At 46.3% G+C, this 17758-nt stretch overlaps 1 protein-coding gene across 4 annotated transcripts in view; it reads left to right on the forward strand.

Moving 5' to 3' along the window:
• Nucleotides 1–16011, forward strand: part of RAI2 (retinoic acid induced 2) — a 46796-nt gene extending 30785 nt beyond the window's left edge. For 3 of the 4 annotated variants that reach the window (XM_054053889.1, XM_054053903.1, XM_054053896.1), the window contains one exon: nucleotides 13372–16011. In XM_054053889.1, the coding sequence (XP_053909864.1) occupies nucleotides 13477–15141 (1665 nt within the window). In that variant the 5' untranslated portion in view covers nucleotides 13372–13476 and the 3' untranslated portion in view covers nucleotides 15142–16011. Of the gene's footprint in view, nucleotides 1–975; nucleotides 1137–13371 lie in introns of those variants that run through there. The other variant, XM_054053911.1, reaches the window with a different exon arrangement.
• The last annotated feature ends 1747 nt before the right edge of the window (nucleotides 16012–17758 follow it).

The raw sequence follows: 17758 nt of genomic DNA on the forward strand, positions 1-17758 counted from the left end.
CTGAATATTTTGTACTTCTTGGGTGCTCTTGCTGATTTTATCTGCAAGAAAGGGTATCATTTTTGTAGCTGAACTTGTCTACCAGCATATGGATTTGCCTGAGGCAAGACAAGCGTGTGCCATTCCTCACAACTTATATAGGCAATAGGCACTTTTTATTCCCTGAAATTATTATGTAGTTAAAACTACTTCCTCTTTGTTTTGCTAATCTCTTGAGCTGTGTTGTGCTCTCTTCTGGTTACTGTCAGGTATGTACTGCTGTGGGAACTGCAGTAGTTCATGCCATTAGTCTCCATCCCTGCTTCTCTAGCCAGACTCAGTGCACCTGTATGGAGCAGATGGAAGTGGGAGGGCTCTCCTAAGGGTGAAGAGTTTACGGGCTGGAGCACGGGGATGGGATTGGACAGGCACGAGAAACACCTTGAGGGTTCCCATTTCAGGGGGCATACTTGGTGGTGGCCCCATCCTGATGGGAACAGGCATTGGTGTTGATGTCCTTGCGTTGGGTACCGAGTGGTGAGGGAAACAGCCCATGCACATCACCCATGGCATTGGGGCAGGCATGGGTTGGGGTGAGTGGATAGAGAAAGCCAGTGCCTAAAGGAAGGGAGGACTTGAAATGGTTAAGCCTGGGAGCAGCAATGCCGTGGCAGATCCCCACCCCCAGTACTGTATGAGGAAATGCTTAGCTCCAGCTACATGAGCAGTGTGTCAGGAAAATATATCGTTGCCTGAAACAAAATATACACAAAGCGGGAGAGACAAAAGTGCCCTCGGACCCTCTCGCTCGGAGCTGTCTTCCAAAAGGGCTTTGATGGGGCTGACCTTCCCCTCAGCCTGCTCTTACACTGCTCCTGTATTTGCATTAGAGCAGGAGAGGAAGGGAAACAGCCTCAGGTCCTATTCTCCTGTTATTACAAGGATAAGCTAGGACATGATACAGCCATAGAGGTTTTTATTTGTGGGTTATTTGTTTGGCTTTCCCGAAGGGAGAGCCTGTGAGAAGTACGTTCTTCCCTAATAGAGCATCACCTCACATTTTCACGGCAGACAGTCTGCTGCCTGCTGAGGTGGCCTGAAGAATCAAGATTGACAGCAAAAAAATTTACTTCAGAGCTGCACCGGTCTGCCGACAGGTATTTTTTTGTCTGTTAGTTTTGTCCTTTATTTTTTATTTCCTTTTCCTTATTGTTGGTGGTAAAGGAATGAAGCTGTGCAGTCAGCTTTCTTCCTTCACAATCTGCAATCTGCATACTAAACTTCAGTTCTTTAAAGAACTGACTGTGTGAGGAATTTATACCAGGCTGCAGCCCTGTGTGCTCTTCCATGCTTGCATGCGGGAACTCCTGCATCCAGAGCTCTGCAGCCATAGAGCAGCGTCACCTCACCGGGATAGCTAAACTGTTTGCCATGCTGTGGATTGTGTTGCTAAACTGCTTTCTAGGGCTGAGCTGAACAGCCAAATGTGAAATCTTCCGTTCAGATTTATTGGAGTGGCCTAGTGACGTTCCCCAGAGGACTTATGATCTATGGTGATGGATGACGCCGATCCATTAATGTGGTAGTCTCATCTGGGAAAGATGTAATTGTCGTTCTGCGTCCTGCAGTTTCACTAAGTTTTTCTGAACATGTAATAGCACACATCACAGTGGAAATTGCTAGTGAAAAATGTTGCAGTAAATATGTCAGGGGCTCTATACGCTATGGCAGCGCACTGCTCTTCTGGTACCATGCAGCCATCATTAAGATGGGGAGGTGATAATAACAAAATTTGGTGTGCTGCATTCATCATGATGTGTATGGTCTCCACAGGTTTGGAGGGAAAGTATGGGCAGAACTGATCTTGTTTCTTTTTGCAATATGTGTCTGCAAAATTTGTTCATGTTGGCTGGTTCACAGTATCAGGAAAATAATATTTACTTTTACCTGCAATAACAATGCTGTTTTTACAGCGCTTGTTGTTCTGCCTGCATTTCCTGAAAGACAGCCCTTTTATCCTTAGTTGTCAGAGCCTGGATCCCTGATGACGAAAAGCATTATTACTTTTTTTCTGTATTTTGGACACTGTTTGAAATAGTCACACCTCTCGTCTGTACGAGCAATGTATGGGTCAGAGGTTACCCACCTAGAGAAGACACCTTTGAACCAGCTGGAATATCTCTGTTCATGTAGCATCAAATAAGTAAAATTTGGACATTAGCATTCACCTATAGACAGACTGTGAGTTCTCCAGCAGCAAAGAAACATAGTAGACCTTGATGAAATGGCAAAAAAAAAAGGCACGCTGGAGAAACACAACTGCAAGTGGCCAGCAGCTAGACTGAGAGGGAAGGCAGTTCTGTGCCACCTCGGTGAGTGTGTCTATGCATGCTTACCTGTCCCCAAGAGCGATGGATAATCTGGGTTGCAGTGGTAATTAGAATCCCAGGTGAGATGCATGCTTTGTGCAAATCACATGCCAAAACGATCTCTGTCTGGAAGATCTCACAGTCAAATGGATGAGGCAAAAGGCACTAGAAAAGTACTTGCATGTATGCATGTGCAGGCAGGGCATTTGTAGGTGTTACAGGTAACCTGGACCAGTTAACTGAACAGCTTTAACCTCAGTGGTGCTGAAATTTAACAAGAGACATTTTCAGTATTTTCTGTAATTTACTTATTATTTGTACTCAGAAGCATCTATATTTCGCAGTTCAAAGTTATGAGGTCTTCTAGTAACATCCATCAGCAATGTAATGCTGCATCTCATGCTGGTGTTATCTTTAATTTAGTTGGAAGGATGAAAAGAGAAAAAGGCAGAGAAAAGAGGTCATTTCTCTGCCTCTCAAAGTCAGACCAGGAAATGATCCAGACACCAGAGTGAAAGAAAGTGTGTAAAAGGATGCACATCCCAGGCGTGCAACATTTTCTGTCTCTTTTAAATAAAATCCTTGCAGCTGCTTACAAATTTTGCAAGCATGAAAATCAGGGACGGTTTTCTCTTGGAAATTTTTCTGTCCACATATTTTTGGGTAGGATGGCACAGGAGTAGGGCAAGTTTCAAATCTGCTGAGGATTAGCACTGTCATGTAGCTGATGGAATGTTGGGCTTGGTTTATCAAAGTAATAGGGTGGAGGAGAGGGAGAGTCAGTCTAATGAATCTGAGGCTATGAATGTAAAACTTCATCTTGAAATGGCAAGCTGAAGGAGCGTTTGGTTACCCATGACAGTGGGGAAGGATGAAGTATTAAATATCGGCTTTTTGCACCAGGGGAAGGGAAGACTTCTCTACCCTTTTGCTCCCTAAGTGGCACCCTGATACTCCTGCACCTTCATATCTGCTTGTACATTCACGTGAGACCCTGTCCCAGAACAGAAGAGAACCTGATGACTCCATTTTAGGTCCCGAGGTCTTTGCCCATCCCTAAATCTTATCATTTAGGACAATATTTGTGCTTCTGAGAACCATCAGAGCTATAGGCAGGAGATGAGGTTTGCCATTTGGGCCCACCGTACCAAGCTGGGTGGCACAAAAGCATGTAGTTATTTATCTAAATGTCCTTACCTGTGGTCTTAGATAGTAGCATTTGTATCTCACCCAAAAGGATCTGTGAACTGGAATGTTCATTTTTTCATTTGATTTTGCTTTTCTTCTGATTATTCATTTAAGCCATACTGTGTATTACAATGATGAGAGGTTATGGGAAATTTTGGCTTTCGGTTGATTTAAGGTGAGTTACAGAAGTGTTGGGATTTGCTGTTGTAACCGTTATGGCTTTAAAAGACAATGAAACTAGTTTCTACTTTTTCTTCTCTGTGTCAAAAAAGTCTAGAAAGTAAGACAAGCTTAAGGGGAGTCTCTTCAATGGTGCTGAGGTCAGCCCTGTTCTGGCCTTGTCTGCATCAAGAACTAGTGTTTTTTGACTGGAGCTGGTATACCGTTAGGAGGGAATGCAAGGGGTTGCAGCATATCTGAGGGCGTGGGGCTCTCAGTTGAGGTGGGGCTCTCAACTTCACTTACGGATTTTGAGCTGGTGAAGCTGGTTTACTCCTCAAGGGCTATTCTGGTGTGATTTGCTTGTGCAATTAGTTATGAGACAGCCAAAGTGGTCAAAACCATGTTGGTGTGATGGGTCAAAGTCAGATGTTTCACCTGCAAAAGTTGTATAGCAGTTTAAGAGATGATTTTTTAACTCTGCCTCACTAACCTGTTAGCTGAGGCTTGGTAACTGGTCCATGAAGCGTCCCTGTCCCTCATAACCAGAAGCAAGACAGGTTCACATCAGCAAGGAGAGATGAGCAATGGATGAGCCTTTGCTACACCAATACCAGTTCTCATCTGGATGTCGGAAAAGATCAAATGAATGTAGTAAAAATATCTGAGCCTGGTATCAGTGAAGAGGGTCAGGACAAAATAGCGAGCCGGGTGTCTCTAAGCAGAGAACAAACCTCTGCCAGGGAACTAATGAGGCTTTGAAGTCATTTCATTGACATCAAACTTGGAAATCCTTTATAGAACTGAGATGCTTTAAGGACTGTTTAATAAAGCACTTGACTGGGAAAGGAACAAATATTTTATCAGGCTGACACTGAGTGCTTTTTGTTTCGGGTTTTGGGGGAAGCAGGGATGGCAATTACTTTTAAATGCTATCCTTTTCCTCTTGTTATCATTGGTATATCAATTGCTGGGAAAACGAAATGCATGGGTTTTAAAATTTACTGTAAAGTAACAGCTTCCTTGTTTGTTTTGTTTAGCTCTGTGTTCTCAAAACAGATCATTTTTCTTTGCTTTGCTGGCAAATATAATGTTTTGAATGAAAATGATACTAAATAATCAGCTAAATGGGTTATTTAATGACAGGAAAAATTGTTTAAAATATTTTTTTCCCATAGGAAAATCATGCACTTTACTTTTTGAGCCTAAGAAGTCTTCTAATGCTAGCATGAGTCTGCATTCTTCCTACAGTCTCTCTCCAAAAGTAAACACAAGGGTACATTTGTGTGAAAACCATGGAAGTCAAGGTATAGTGTGTCTCAGGAGCTCTGGTTTTAGAGAGGTCCCAAGCATAAGTCCAGTTTTTCCTTGATATTATTTTAATTTAGACTTTTTTAAACTCTCAGCCTGCTCCCAGTTTGCCTTCCATGTGGGAAGTTGACCTACTGTATGTGAAGCAAACCTGGTAAACAAGAGGAGAGCAGTGAATATTGTCTACGTAGATTTGAGGGAGGCCTTTGACACTGTCTCCTGTAAGTTCCTCAAAGACAAGCTGCCGATGTGTGGGCAGACAGTGAGGTGGATTGGGAGCTGGCTGAATGACTGGGCCCAGAGGATGATGATGAGCAGCACAAAGTCAACTTGGAGGCCAGTGACTAGTGGTGTGCCCCACGGGCCAGTAAGGGTCTGATCCTATTTAGCATCTTCATTAATGATCTGGATGATGGGCAGAGCATACCCACAGCAAGTTTGCAGATGATACCAGACCGGCAAGAGCAGCTCATGTACCATGCTACCATCCAGAAGGACCTCAACAGGCTGGAGAAATGGACCAACAGGAACCTTGTGAAGTTCAACAAGTGCAAAGTCCTGCATCTGACAAGAAACAGCTCCAGGCATCAGTGTGAGTGGCTGAAGGCCACTCAATTGGAAAGCAGCTGGGCAGAAAAGGACTTGGGATGTCCCAGATGACATCAAGTTGAACGTGAGACAGCTGTGCACACTTGCCACAAAAATGGGTAATGAGATCCTGGGCTGCATGAGTAGGACTGTTGCCAGTAGGTCAAGGGAGGTGATCCTTGCCCTCTAGGCAGCACTGGTGAGGCCATACCTGGAGTGCTGGGTCCAGCTTTGGGCTCCTCAATACAACAGAGACATGGACATACTGAAGAAATCCAATGAAGGGCCACAAAGGTGATGGGCTTTCCTGTGAGGAAAGGCTGAGAGAGCTGGGACTGTTCAGCCTGAGAAGAGAAGGCTCAGAGGGAATCTTATCCATTTATAGAAATACCTGAAGGAAGGGTGTATAAAGAACAGAGCCAGCACCTTTTTGGTGGGGCCCAGTAGCAGGACTAGAGGCAGCAGGCACAAGTTGAAACACAGGAGGCTCCCTCTGAACCTCAGGAAACAGTTCTTTGCTGTGAGGGTGACTGAGCCCTGGCGCAGGTTGCCCAGAGATATTGTGGAGTTTCCATCCCTGGAGGTATTAAAAAAAGCCATGGCCCAGGGCAGCTATCTCTAGGTGGCCCTGTTTGAGCAGGGGTATTGGACTGAATGACCTCCAGTGGTTCCTTTCAACCTCATTCTGTCTATGATTCAGGGATTCTGAGCAAGCAGAGTTGCATGATGAGCTGATAGCTAGTGAGCACGTTGCAGCAGAACCTGCCTAGCAGCGAAGAGCCCTCCAGTTTGGCTTTCAGGAAGCTGCTTGTGAGAAGATGCTTCCCGAGGGCCATGCTGGCAGCACCTCCCCACTGCAAATACTCAGGGTAGAGTCACTAATGCACCTATCCCAAAACAATGCTGCAGCTGCCATTGTCCCCATGGTGTTTCCCCCATGCTTCAGGAGAAGACATCTGCACTCTGCTGGCAGCATCAAAGGACAGCTGTTTTATACAGATACACTTATGCAGTCACAAAAGTGATAACTTGTCTTCCCTGTTTGAACAGAAATTTGGAGCATGAAAGCTGCACCAAGTTAGAAGATCCTGCTGAGTTAAAGGGGCATCACAAAATCGGGTGGCATGTCACTCAGTAGTAATTATGGCTGCTGAATTTCTATTTTTCCTTCACTTGTCAGGTTTAATACATCAAATTTCCGTGCACTGTCTCCGCCTCAGAGTGCATGTTTGGTTTACTGCTGGCTAAGCCAGCTGCTACTGTTCAGGCATTCCTATACTATGCTAAGGGAAAAAAATAAGCCACCTTTTGAAAAGTTTTGTGTTTGGAAACTTGCTGCAAGCGTCCTGCAAGCGTAACAGTTCGGAGAACCCCAGGAACTGCAGATATGAGAAACCTGAGCATTTGGGAATAGCAAGATCAATCTCAAGTGATTCCAAAGTAGCCTTGTTTTTGTAGTGCCTGCTTATATGTAATACTATATACTGCATGAGCAGCAGTACTTTTGAAATTAGGAAACCTTCAGCTAGGTCTTATATCCAGTTAGCGGAAGAGCTCGTGAATGTAACAGGGGGAAGGGGAGATGCATCTGGCAATATGGCAGCATCTGCTGTTGCTGTTACACTTCACGTATGTCACAGTTTCTGCTGCAAATGTAGGGTTGGTTTTTTTGCGAGGCTTTCAAATTGGGTATAAAAATTCACTGCAGGTTGAAATTTGTCAGGCAAATGCTCTATTCCTTCTCCAGCATTTATTGTCTGTCTTGTATATATTGCCTTTGGGAGTAAAGACACTGGTTTCAGGCCCGTGAGGAGATGTTTTTTTACAATTGGTCTGATTTGTTTTTAAATGAGAAGAAAGTGAGTTCTCTCCTCCTTAGAATGGATTGCTAACTACAGGCTGTTGACAACAGCAATATAGTTAGCAAATATATGACTTTTAACTCGGCTCTTTGCAGGCGATTAGCCTGTGCAATAGGCAGATCGGGGGTGGTATTTCTCAGCTGAACTATTTAAAAGACCAAAGTACAATCAGCCAGTCAAGCTGCTGCATTTGAGAACAATCATGCTGTGTGCCGAAGCAGTGTATACGTATTGTCAATGTCCCATCTGTAACATGCCATTTTGCGCTGCTGTAATGATTTCCTTTCCCTCTCGTTCCCCTAGGGCTTAACAGCCTGGATGGGAGCCTTGGCATAAATAGGTTTGCCTCCTGGAAGGATCCATAATGCAGCAGTGGAAAATAAAAGAGTACCTGTTGCATGAGCTGTGGCGGAGCCTTATTATTGCTCCAGTATCTTCTGAAGTTGTCTGATGAGATGCTGCTGTTTTAACTGCTTCTCGGCAGTGTCCAGCTCCATCCTCCATGACATAGCTCCTGTGGAATGAGAAGTGACACGGGGCAGCATGTAGGTGCATGGTGAGCAGGTCATGTTGTGCAGAGGGGTGGGGAACAAAGGCTGTGGGTATGGCATTCATACCGGTGGGGATAGCCTGGTGTAATCCTTCCTCCTTTCTCTGGCTGGTACCAGAATGAATTCTGCCTGTGTTTCCAATGTCTTTCTTGCCTTGCATTCATTCCTAAATGTTAACAGGGAGTTGCTGGGTGTTTGAGTTAGGGAACGAGGGGCAAGAGGGAAGGGCTAAACCAGAATGTTTCCTTGGTGCCCCTCGGAGGGGACAGAGAAGTGCATCCCCAGCAGTCCCCTTTGGTGATCACAAATCGGGTATCAAGCCCTCTTTCCAGAGGCAATGACTGTGATCCAGCAGGAGGATGAAGACCTGGTTGCCTTTAACAAATGTCCTGTGGGTCTCCTCTGCTCCACTTTCTCTGTACCTTGTAGGGAGTCACTGTCAGCCCTCCTGTGAACAGATGGAGCTGGGTCCCACCAGCCCTTCTGGTGCCTTTGCACTCAAACGAGGTGTGCAGGAGGTATCAAGCAGAGCACCAGGAATGTTGAAATGCAGAGGAGAAGGCCAGTTCATCGTTATCTGTGAGTTTGTTACTCCTCTGCCCTTTGGTGCTTGAGACACCAAAGGATGCAGGGTGGCCAGGATTGTCAATCCCAGGTGCCTGAATACATGAATCAGTAAGAAATGTAAGAGGCAAACACTGCTGAAATCATCTATGAGAGCTCACCTGTGCATCATTTGTATATTAGTACCTTCTTGTATGTGGGTTATAAAAGCTCACTTTATTCAAATACATTTTTTTGATTTTAACAACAAACTACCAAAGACAAAATGGTAAAGCCTTTAATTGGGTATGGCTTGAACTATACTAAACAAAAATCGCAGGGTGGAATATGATTTATAGTCAGTTGGTCCGTGTCAATATGTGTCCTCCTTGCCTCTTTACGGAAAAAGGATGCAGAAAGGTGGATCAGGTTTCGGCTGTTGAGACTGCTGAGAGGATGGGCAGACCCAACCCTGAGGTCCTTCATAAACCCATGTCTCAGAAGGGCACAGGTTTGATGCATGATTTCATGGTATGTCAAGGGCAGTGGGGTGTGCTGCCATGTGGTGGGCCGGACCAGCCCAATGGGGACCAGTGCATGCAACACCTGTCATGATGCTCTGGTCAGGTGTGTGCCACCACGGGTGCTCAGCAGGTCTGCTGCCCTCCCAAAGGGCGGTGGGGCATCCCTGTCAGGGATGCTCTCACCACCTCCTTTGTTAATGGGCTTCTGCTGAGCAAAAAGTAAACATGTTGCTTCTGGCAGGAGGATCAGTGACAGCAAGCAGTGGGTTTTGGCAAAACGCTGAAGCCCAAATCCGTCCATAATTTTGTCCTCAAGCTGTTCCATTAAGTCAGGATTTCTAATTTTGTTTTCATTTTGATACTGTGTTTATACTGAAAGGAAACCAAATCTTTCCAAGAGATACTGAGCAGGGCATCCCACAAAGGGAGCATCTGAGACCCTTTATAGTGTGCAGAGTGTAATTTGAATTCTGTGTAGATAGCGAGGTACATACTGTGGTATGAACAGGCAAGCGGAGAGTGGGGATAGCTGTGCACGATGCAGCGCTGCAGTCCCACAGGAAGGCATGCAAACAGCCCTGAGAAAAGTCTGTTGCACAGCCATCAGCAGGAGATAAAAAAAATAAGCTAGAGTTATCAGCCTCCTTTTCATGGCATTTCTTTATAGCTAACATACCATTTCCTGTACAGTTACACACATCATTGCATAGTGCTGTGAACTTAAAAGTCTTATCAGTACCCCAGTGGGAAGGCCCGGGTTATTTACAATAGGGCTTTTTTCAGTGTTGCAAGCTTCTTTTCAATTAAAACAAACAGCACATTAAATATTAAATAGATAAGTAGGGAAAATGAAATTAATTGATTTTCCAGCACTCACATAGAGTAGACAGAGGAAACTTAAGGCAATTTCACTGAGTTATATTACCTTCATTTCTGTACCTGAGGTGCATGAAACTTGTTTCAAAAACTGGGTAACTGAATATTTTATATGCAGCAAAGCAACACTCTTAAAAACCAAAACAAAACGACCCACAATAAACCCAGCACTTACATCAGATTGATTTTTATTAAAGGAGAAATCTCATACAGCCACCACTGTTAACACCAATATTGAAAATTTACTTTAGTTTAAGTCATCTCCATGTTTACTTATGGTTTTGTGCAGTGTAGTCGGTCTACCTAGTATTTAAAAAAGGAATCCAGGAACCACACAGCACCTCTGTGGACAACTTCAAAACTGTCTCTTGATCCCAGATCTTCGAACGTTTCCTCTTTTGAGGCTTGGGGACTTGGATCTTTTTCACCATGTCTGCTTACTCACATGGATAATATGTGTTTAGTGTAATACGTGTTCAACAGCCCTGGAATTGCCTCCTGGGTGAAACAAAATCACTTTAGAGGGTGCGGTGGGCAGTTGTGCTGTGACTGCACTGTACCTGGCAGCCAGCTATTGCCCAGCTGCAGGCTGTGGACGGGACCGTGAAATATTTTTAAGTATATATATATACGTTTGGGGTCTTCTTCTGTAGTGATCACATGCTCTAGAAGCAGGTGCTCTGGAGGTATGGAAAGGTATTCTTCCACCTAGGAAAGGGGAGGGGGGGGGAAGGGGGACCCACCCCAAGTACCTAAGCCTGGGTTGACAGCTGCACCTCATCTTTCTCTCCTTGTCCTTCCCCTCAGATGGTGGGACCCTTCCAGAGGCAGTGCAGGACTGTGAGCATCGCCAGCAGCACTTTCAGTGCTGCATATTTATAGATCCCAGACACCTATAGGATTCAGTGTGGGAAACAGTACTTTGACTATGCCTTAAAAAACCTCAGCCAACCCCACAGGCATTGCGTCAAAGTGTCTGATGGTGATAGATGAGCTCTTCTTCCACTGATCTCGATATTTCCTCTGCCTCCAGCCCTGTTGCTTTTTAAAGCAGCAGTTTTATTAAGTTTTATACTTTCATCTTCAGCAGTGATCTGTCTCTCTCCATGGGTCCGTACAGCATGCTAATCCCTCAAGTCTCTTATGCAGCATAATTTTCAGCTTAATTTTTCTATTTCTCAATGTTAAATGGGTTTGCCAGGGGAACAGGAGGTCATTTCCTGTCCCCTCCAGGTCATTAATTCCCTACGAAAACACCGTGATCTCACGTTTCTTAAGGAAGCAGAAATATCAGGAAGAGCCAGTGTTATGTGCAAAATACTCTGCTGTGCTGCAGCAGCTGGAGGAGCAAAGATGCTGGTGTACGCTGCAGAGACCAGTCATTTTAAATGGTTATTTTAAAAAAGAAGGAGGGAGAGATTATATAAGAGCAGTGGAAAATGGCTTTTTTATTCCCTAAGAGAAACAACGTCTGTTTTTTTTCAGCTTGAATCTACTGAGCAGATCTCCTCATTGTCTATATTTTTAGAAATAATTTCTCTTCTTTTTTTTTTTTTCACTAAAACAAGACTGGCACAATTTTTTTTTCATGCTGGTACTTGTCGCTTTCTGAACAAGAGATTCATTCCTGTTTTTTGGTGCTTGGGCATCTCTGCCTGTCTATAATCTGTCTCAGATGAGGCTGAACAAGGAAACAAACAAAAAACCCCTCATCCCTGTATTTATGAGTGTTTTCTGCAGACCATTTCATGAGATGAGAAAAATCCAGAATTATTCTCCTTAAGCCAGCAGCAGGAGGGGAAAAGACGTGACTCATCTGTTTACTTTTAAAAATCCTTTTTAAGAACTCAAACACGCCTGATAAAGTATTAGCATTTTACCAAACCAGCTTCCATGATTAACTCCCAACATTTCTGTAGTCTTGTGCTTGCCATGGCATCTTGCTGCCAAGTCCAAGGATTTATGAGTCTCGGGAGAGACTGGGAGACTTCCCACTTCCTTGCCTTGGCCATTTTTTAGCCTTTGTTTGTGGGGTTTGGGGTTTTTCTCCCCTTTTGTCTGTCCCTTCTTAGTTTGCAGGTTTGTTGGCCCTACAAACATCTACACAAACATAGGTCATTTCTGTAAGTGCCAGACCCAGTCGGGCTCTTTGTGTGCTCTCAGATGCACCCCCAGGCTGGGCTTCCTCACCCATCCAATTTCGGAGTGCTGCTGCCCTCCCTGTCATCCCAATGCCAACGTGCCCGTGGCACATGGGACGTGCCTCACTCCTACCAGCCCAGCCAGCCAGGCGGCAGTGACAGCACACGTTTCCTTTGTAGGGAGCAGAATTCAGCTGCATGCAGGTGAAAAATGTAAATTTGGGGTGCGCCGGTGCTTTCCCATGGTAACGGAGTTGAAACCTGTGAAGTTTCCATGGTGATTATGACTATGGCAGGATGCACTGTGCACTTCAGGAGAGGCACTGGTAGCACTGGGTAGAGCATCCAGCCCCCAGACTAATTCCGCTGGTGACGGCCCAACGGGCAGAAATTATTTGTCCTTCTGAATAGATGGGTGCTGTTAGTTAGCTGCTTTTTTTTTTCTTCAGAGGACGGAGATGTTGATCTTTTTAGGAAACAGGCTGCTGATTTCACCGTGATCATGAATGGAAACCACCTCTGCCCTTTTTTAATTGCTATTTGCTTGGTTAATATAAAGGATTGAGCTGTCAAAATAAATTTGAAATTGCTTTCTTTTTTTTTTTCTTTTAAATTCTTCGTGTCTTTTATAACTCAAGTGCCTGGTTCACATGACAGTCTTGATGGAGTTCTGTGACAGGGCAAACATCGGGGTTTGGCTTGGGTTTGCTCTTTTCTCAGCACACACAGAGCAGTTTTGGACATGCTGTACACAACACGCAGCACTCGCCTGCTTACCTTTAGTAAATCCAACTGGGATGAAAAAGGGATGAGTATTTTAGGGGAAGTGAGGACCCTTCACCCGCAGCAGAACATTTCTTAGCCGTGATATTTTTAGAAATATTTGTTTAGGGGGCTTTTGTTGAGTTAAACCAGCACGCTGTCGCTTGGCTCTGCCCTGCACTGTCATTACGTGAAGCTTTGTTTAGAAATGTGAAAGGGACGGCTGAGTCCTTGTTTCAGCTGCGTACTGGGAGGAGGAGGGGTGGCTGCAGGCAGCCCTCGAGGCCTGTTAAATTATCTATGTTTACGGCTACATATAAGTTCCTTAAAACTCATCGTACAACACTCACGGATGTATGTATATCCAGCGTCTCTGTATATATACCACACCGTATTACGGAGCCGTTAGCCTGCAGCGTGGAAATGTTTAACAGCTTTTCTTGTCTTTAAAGGCAATTGCAAATATTATTTTAAGGAGGAGATTTATGCAGTGTCTGAAATATGTTTCTGGCTTGCAGGCTAAATTATGTCAGTGCTGATGCTCCTGGCAGCCCAGAGCCGCCACGGGTCCAACTGATGGCGATGTAGAGGTGGCGCCGGCAGAGCTCGAGAAGCCCCACAACATGGAGGAGCTGTACAAAGATGCCCCGAACCTGCCCATGGACGTCACCAGCTCACCCTCGGTGATGGCCAACAACAAGCTGGAGAACGGGGTGGCCCAGCTGATCACGGCAGAGGCCTGGAACATCAACTCATCTGACCTAATGAAGAAGGCTCTGTCCCCACTGGTGACTGTCCCTGCACCCTCCATCTTGACGCCGCCGGCTGAGTCGCAGAGCGGGGTGGCCCTGAAGGTTGCGGCCACAGTGCTGCAGCCCATCTGCCTGGGGGACAGCCCCGTTGTTCTGCCCATCCACCTGCAGGTAGCCGGCAGCGCTGCCCCACAGATGCCGGCCACCAACGCCGCCACCCCCTACGTCATGACCACCCAGGGCCCCGTCCCACTGCCCGTCCTCCTGGAGCAGCACGTCTTCCAGCACCTGAACTCACCCCTGGTGCTGCCCCCAGGGGCCACCTGCCCCGCCAGCCCCCTGCACGCCGGCCTCTTCCCCGGCACCACCACGCCCGTCGGGCAGCCCCAGCTCCTGGACCCCAAGCCTTCTGGCCAAGCGCAGGAGCCCGTCCTGCCTCCCGTCTTTCAGACACCGGGGTTCGCCGCCGTCCTTCAGGACCTGTTTCCCTCCCAGGGCACCCTGGGCTCTGCGCCCTGCCAGCCACCCCCTGACTACGCCGCCCTCCCACCCCAGGCTTTCAGCTCACCCCTGTCTCCGCTGGTGCCCCCCGCCACGCTGCTGGTGCCCTACCCTGTCATTGTGCCCCTGCCCGTCCCTATCCCCATCCCTATCCCCGTCCCCATCCCCGTGCCTCATGGCGCTGACACCAAGGTGGCCCCCAACCCGCCCAAGCCACCACTCTTCACCCCCCACTCCTGCAAGGGCACCCAGACCCCCCTGGAGAAGGAGGAGACGAAGCCCTTCGACCTCCTCCACCCACGAGAATTTCCCCAGCTCAGCCGCCACACTGTCATCAAGATGGGCAGCGAGAATGAGGCGCTGGACCTCTCCATGAAAGGGCCACCCGCGCTCCGGGCTGGTGAGGCTGCCCCACCACCACCACCCGAGGATGGGGCTCTGGACCTGTCCCTCACCTCCTGCCGCAAGCCGGGGGGACCCCACGGAGAGGTGGCCAGTGTTAGCCCCAGCGCTGCTGCTGAGGCCAGTGCTTACCCTGCGCCGGACAAGCTCCCTGGCCCCGCTGCCACCTTTGCCCCCTGCAAGCCCCAAGAGGCATCGGGCAAGGTGGAGGGCAGGGGTGTGGGTGGTGGGTCGTCTGATCTTCTGCGGCAGCCGCAGAAGTGGCTGGTGGAGCAGGCGGGCAGAGCAGGCTGCGAGCCCAAGGCCGGCAACAACATTGAGATCGTCAGCACCTCACAGACAGCCAAAGTCATCGTCTCCGTCAAGGACGCCGTGCCCACCATCTTCTGCGGCAAGATCAAGGGCCTGTCGGGAGTCTCCACCAAAAACTTTTCCTTCAAAAGGGACCTGCCCCAGGACTCGGTGCTGCAGTGCTACGATGTGAAGAGCCCGCCTGAGCCCCGGGATAGTGCCGAGGCCCTCAGGAAACCCGTCAAAAACAGGAGCGTAAAGCTAAAGAAAATGAACTCGCCGGAGATACATATTCTTCCAATCAAGAAACAACGGCTCGCTGCCTTTTTTCCAAGAAAGTAAATTATGGGTTTTTAGAATTTTAAGATTATTATGAGAAGAAGAAGAAAACAAATTAATAAAAAAGATGCACTTGGTTTTAAACTCATTTAAAACTTTAAACTATCTTTGTAAGTTATTTTTGGGGGAAGGGGGAGAGGATTGGATGTAGAGTCCCTATAAGCCGGGTTGGGTTTTTTTTCTGTTTTTTTTTTTTTGTTATCAGATTTTGACTTTTCATGGGAAACTGAATAAAAGCAACCTATTTTTCAAGCAGATTGCACATTTTGCAGCTTTAATGAAGTAATGGATGAGTCAGAGGGGTAAGAGCTATTTTCACTGCCGTAAAGTGCTTTGATGATGTAACTCTTCATAATGGTCAGAGGGGAAATTTCAAAATAAATGTTTGTACGTGCTAATTGGTTGCGGCATTTTCTTGTCATTTCTGAATCACATTCAATGTACGAAGAAGGTTTGGCAAAGAGTGTAAACTGCAAAGCACTGCGACTGACTTGTGATGAGCCTAAAGCGTTCAGAAAAAAATAAAGGCTAAGAAAAATTATACTGTCCCACAGCACTGTCAGAGAGCACATCACAACAGCTGCTAACGATGTGCCCAAATGTGCTTCCAGAGAAGCAAGAGCAAACGAGAGATACAGCCCAGTGCATACCTAACACCACCTTCATTGTGAGAGGCCCATAGGAAACCACCTTAAAACGCTGTCAGTTATTTAACAGAGAAAAGACTAAAAGCCAGGGGAATTTGGTTGCCAGTGGGGCAGGAGGGGGAAGGAAAAGTGCATAATTTTTCCCAGCCTGACTAGAGATACATGGAAAAGTTGTTTATTACTAGTTTTCTAAGTTTCTTTGATGGCTGCAATCAATGCATATGAAAGAGCAGAACTCTGTGACTTTATTACTTGCCAGTGTAGAAGCCACCGACATCAATGGAGAAACGTGGATGTACAATTAAAATAAAAGCTCTGGTAGGTTACAGTCTTGCATTTGTGTATGGAAATGAGCTGGAGATGCATTATTGTCTGTCAGCTTTTAAGTTCACACAGCTCACTTGTAAGAACCTGTCCCAATGGAAGGACGGACATGGGAGCAAGAAAAATTTTCAGTGGGCACTGCCTTTTTTGTGGCTATACTTGTAACACAGAAAAACTCTTTTCTGTTATATTTCAAATGACATATTCCCAGCACCACACCAGTGCTGTCTAAATAAAAAAAGCCATTGTAAGCCCAGCGGTTGGATGGCATCACACGCTAACCGTGCCTCTCTTTACCTCGCTCCACCCAAGCTACTTCCAGGACTGCTTCTTGGACACTTTGGAGAAAGTTTTTGCAGCCATTTGTGTAATGAGAAGTGGCTTCAAGGGTTACAAGTCTAATCCCTTAGGTACCAGTTTCATGCCAAAACCTGTTGGAACTTCTGATGCCAACAGACCCCCATTTCACTCTTCCAAAGATGCATGTGCTTTAGGAGGGTAAGCAAGATGTACCATTTCTCTTTTCCTGAGCTGAAGGATTGCTGCCCTCTTGCTTAATATGAAAAGATGGGACTTTTGCTTTATCATAGCATCAAATACTGTCAAAACTCCTGCTTTTTAAGTATTTTTAAAGCCTTTTATTTTCCCCCAAGCTGGCAGAACTGACAACGTTTAGAAGACTGTGAAGCATTGATGGATTCATTAAAGTTTAGTCATCCGACTGTATTTTTTAAAATATTTTTTTCTTAATTGGAAATATTCTGCTACTTTGTTTTGTTCCTTCCAAGAAACTGTGCTGATGAAATGTGTCATCTACTGGTTATTGCAGTGCAGAGGCTCAAGATTTTGACATCCCTTGGGACAGCTATCCCAGTTGTCACTGCCCCACTCTGTTGCAGCCTGGCCTGTTCCAGAGTGTCAAAAACCTTCTGAAAGTGTAGTTTTCCCCAGGGCTACAACAGATTTTTTTGAAAAGAAGGAGGTGACAGCATTAGCTGCTGTCATTTTTACTTTGCGGTTGACAGAAGCAAGTGTAAAAGAATTTTCTGGGATGTTTTGAGTTTTTTTAGAAAAAAAAAATGTGCTTCTCAGACTGGTGTTTAATCTGCTGCCCCAGCCGCTCCAGTTCCCACTGTCGCTGCGTGAGCATCATCCCCTGCAGCATCCTCAGCAGGCAGAGGGAAGGCATCCAGCTGATGCACACCCCTCCACGGGACGCCCCGTGACAGGCAGAGCAGCCCCCGTCGACAACACTGGCTGCATTTGCTGAGGTTTTCCTTCCCCTGCTTTGCAGGCCCTTGCTGGGAGCTAGTGGTGCTCCCAGGTTAACGTCAATGCTGAGGCTGTCTCCTGTCCCGCTCTGCACGTAGGGGTCTGGTTTAACTGGATTTAGACCACAAGCCCCAGAAACCCTGACAACAAATTAGGCTAAGTCAGCTTTATGCCATTATAAACCCACACAAGCCCTGTCAAAACACCCAATGCCTACGGGTGACTAATTCAGTTTAAAGCCAACTGGTACCATTTTTTAAAGGCAGATCAGCCCGGCAGCCACACGGATGCATCCTTCCCCCAGGCCCTTATGAGAGCAACTGCAACCTGTCCTCTCTGAAACAGGGCTGAGGAAAACAAGAGCGGGCTCAAATGTC

The sequence above is a fragment of the Cuculus canorus genome, chromosome 1 (assembly GCF_017976375.1).
Source record: "Cuculus canorus isolate bCucCan1 chromosome 1, bCucCan1.pri, whole genome shotgun sequence".
NCBI lineage: Eukaryota > Metazoa > Chordata > Aves > Cuculiformes > Cuculidae > Cuculus > Cuculus canorus.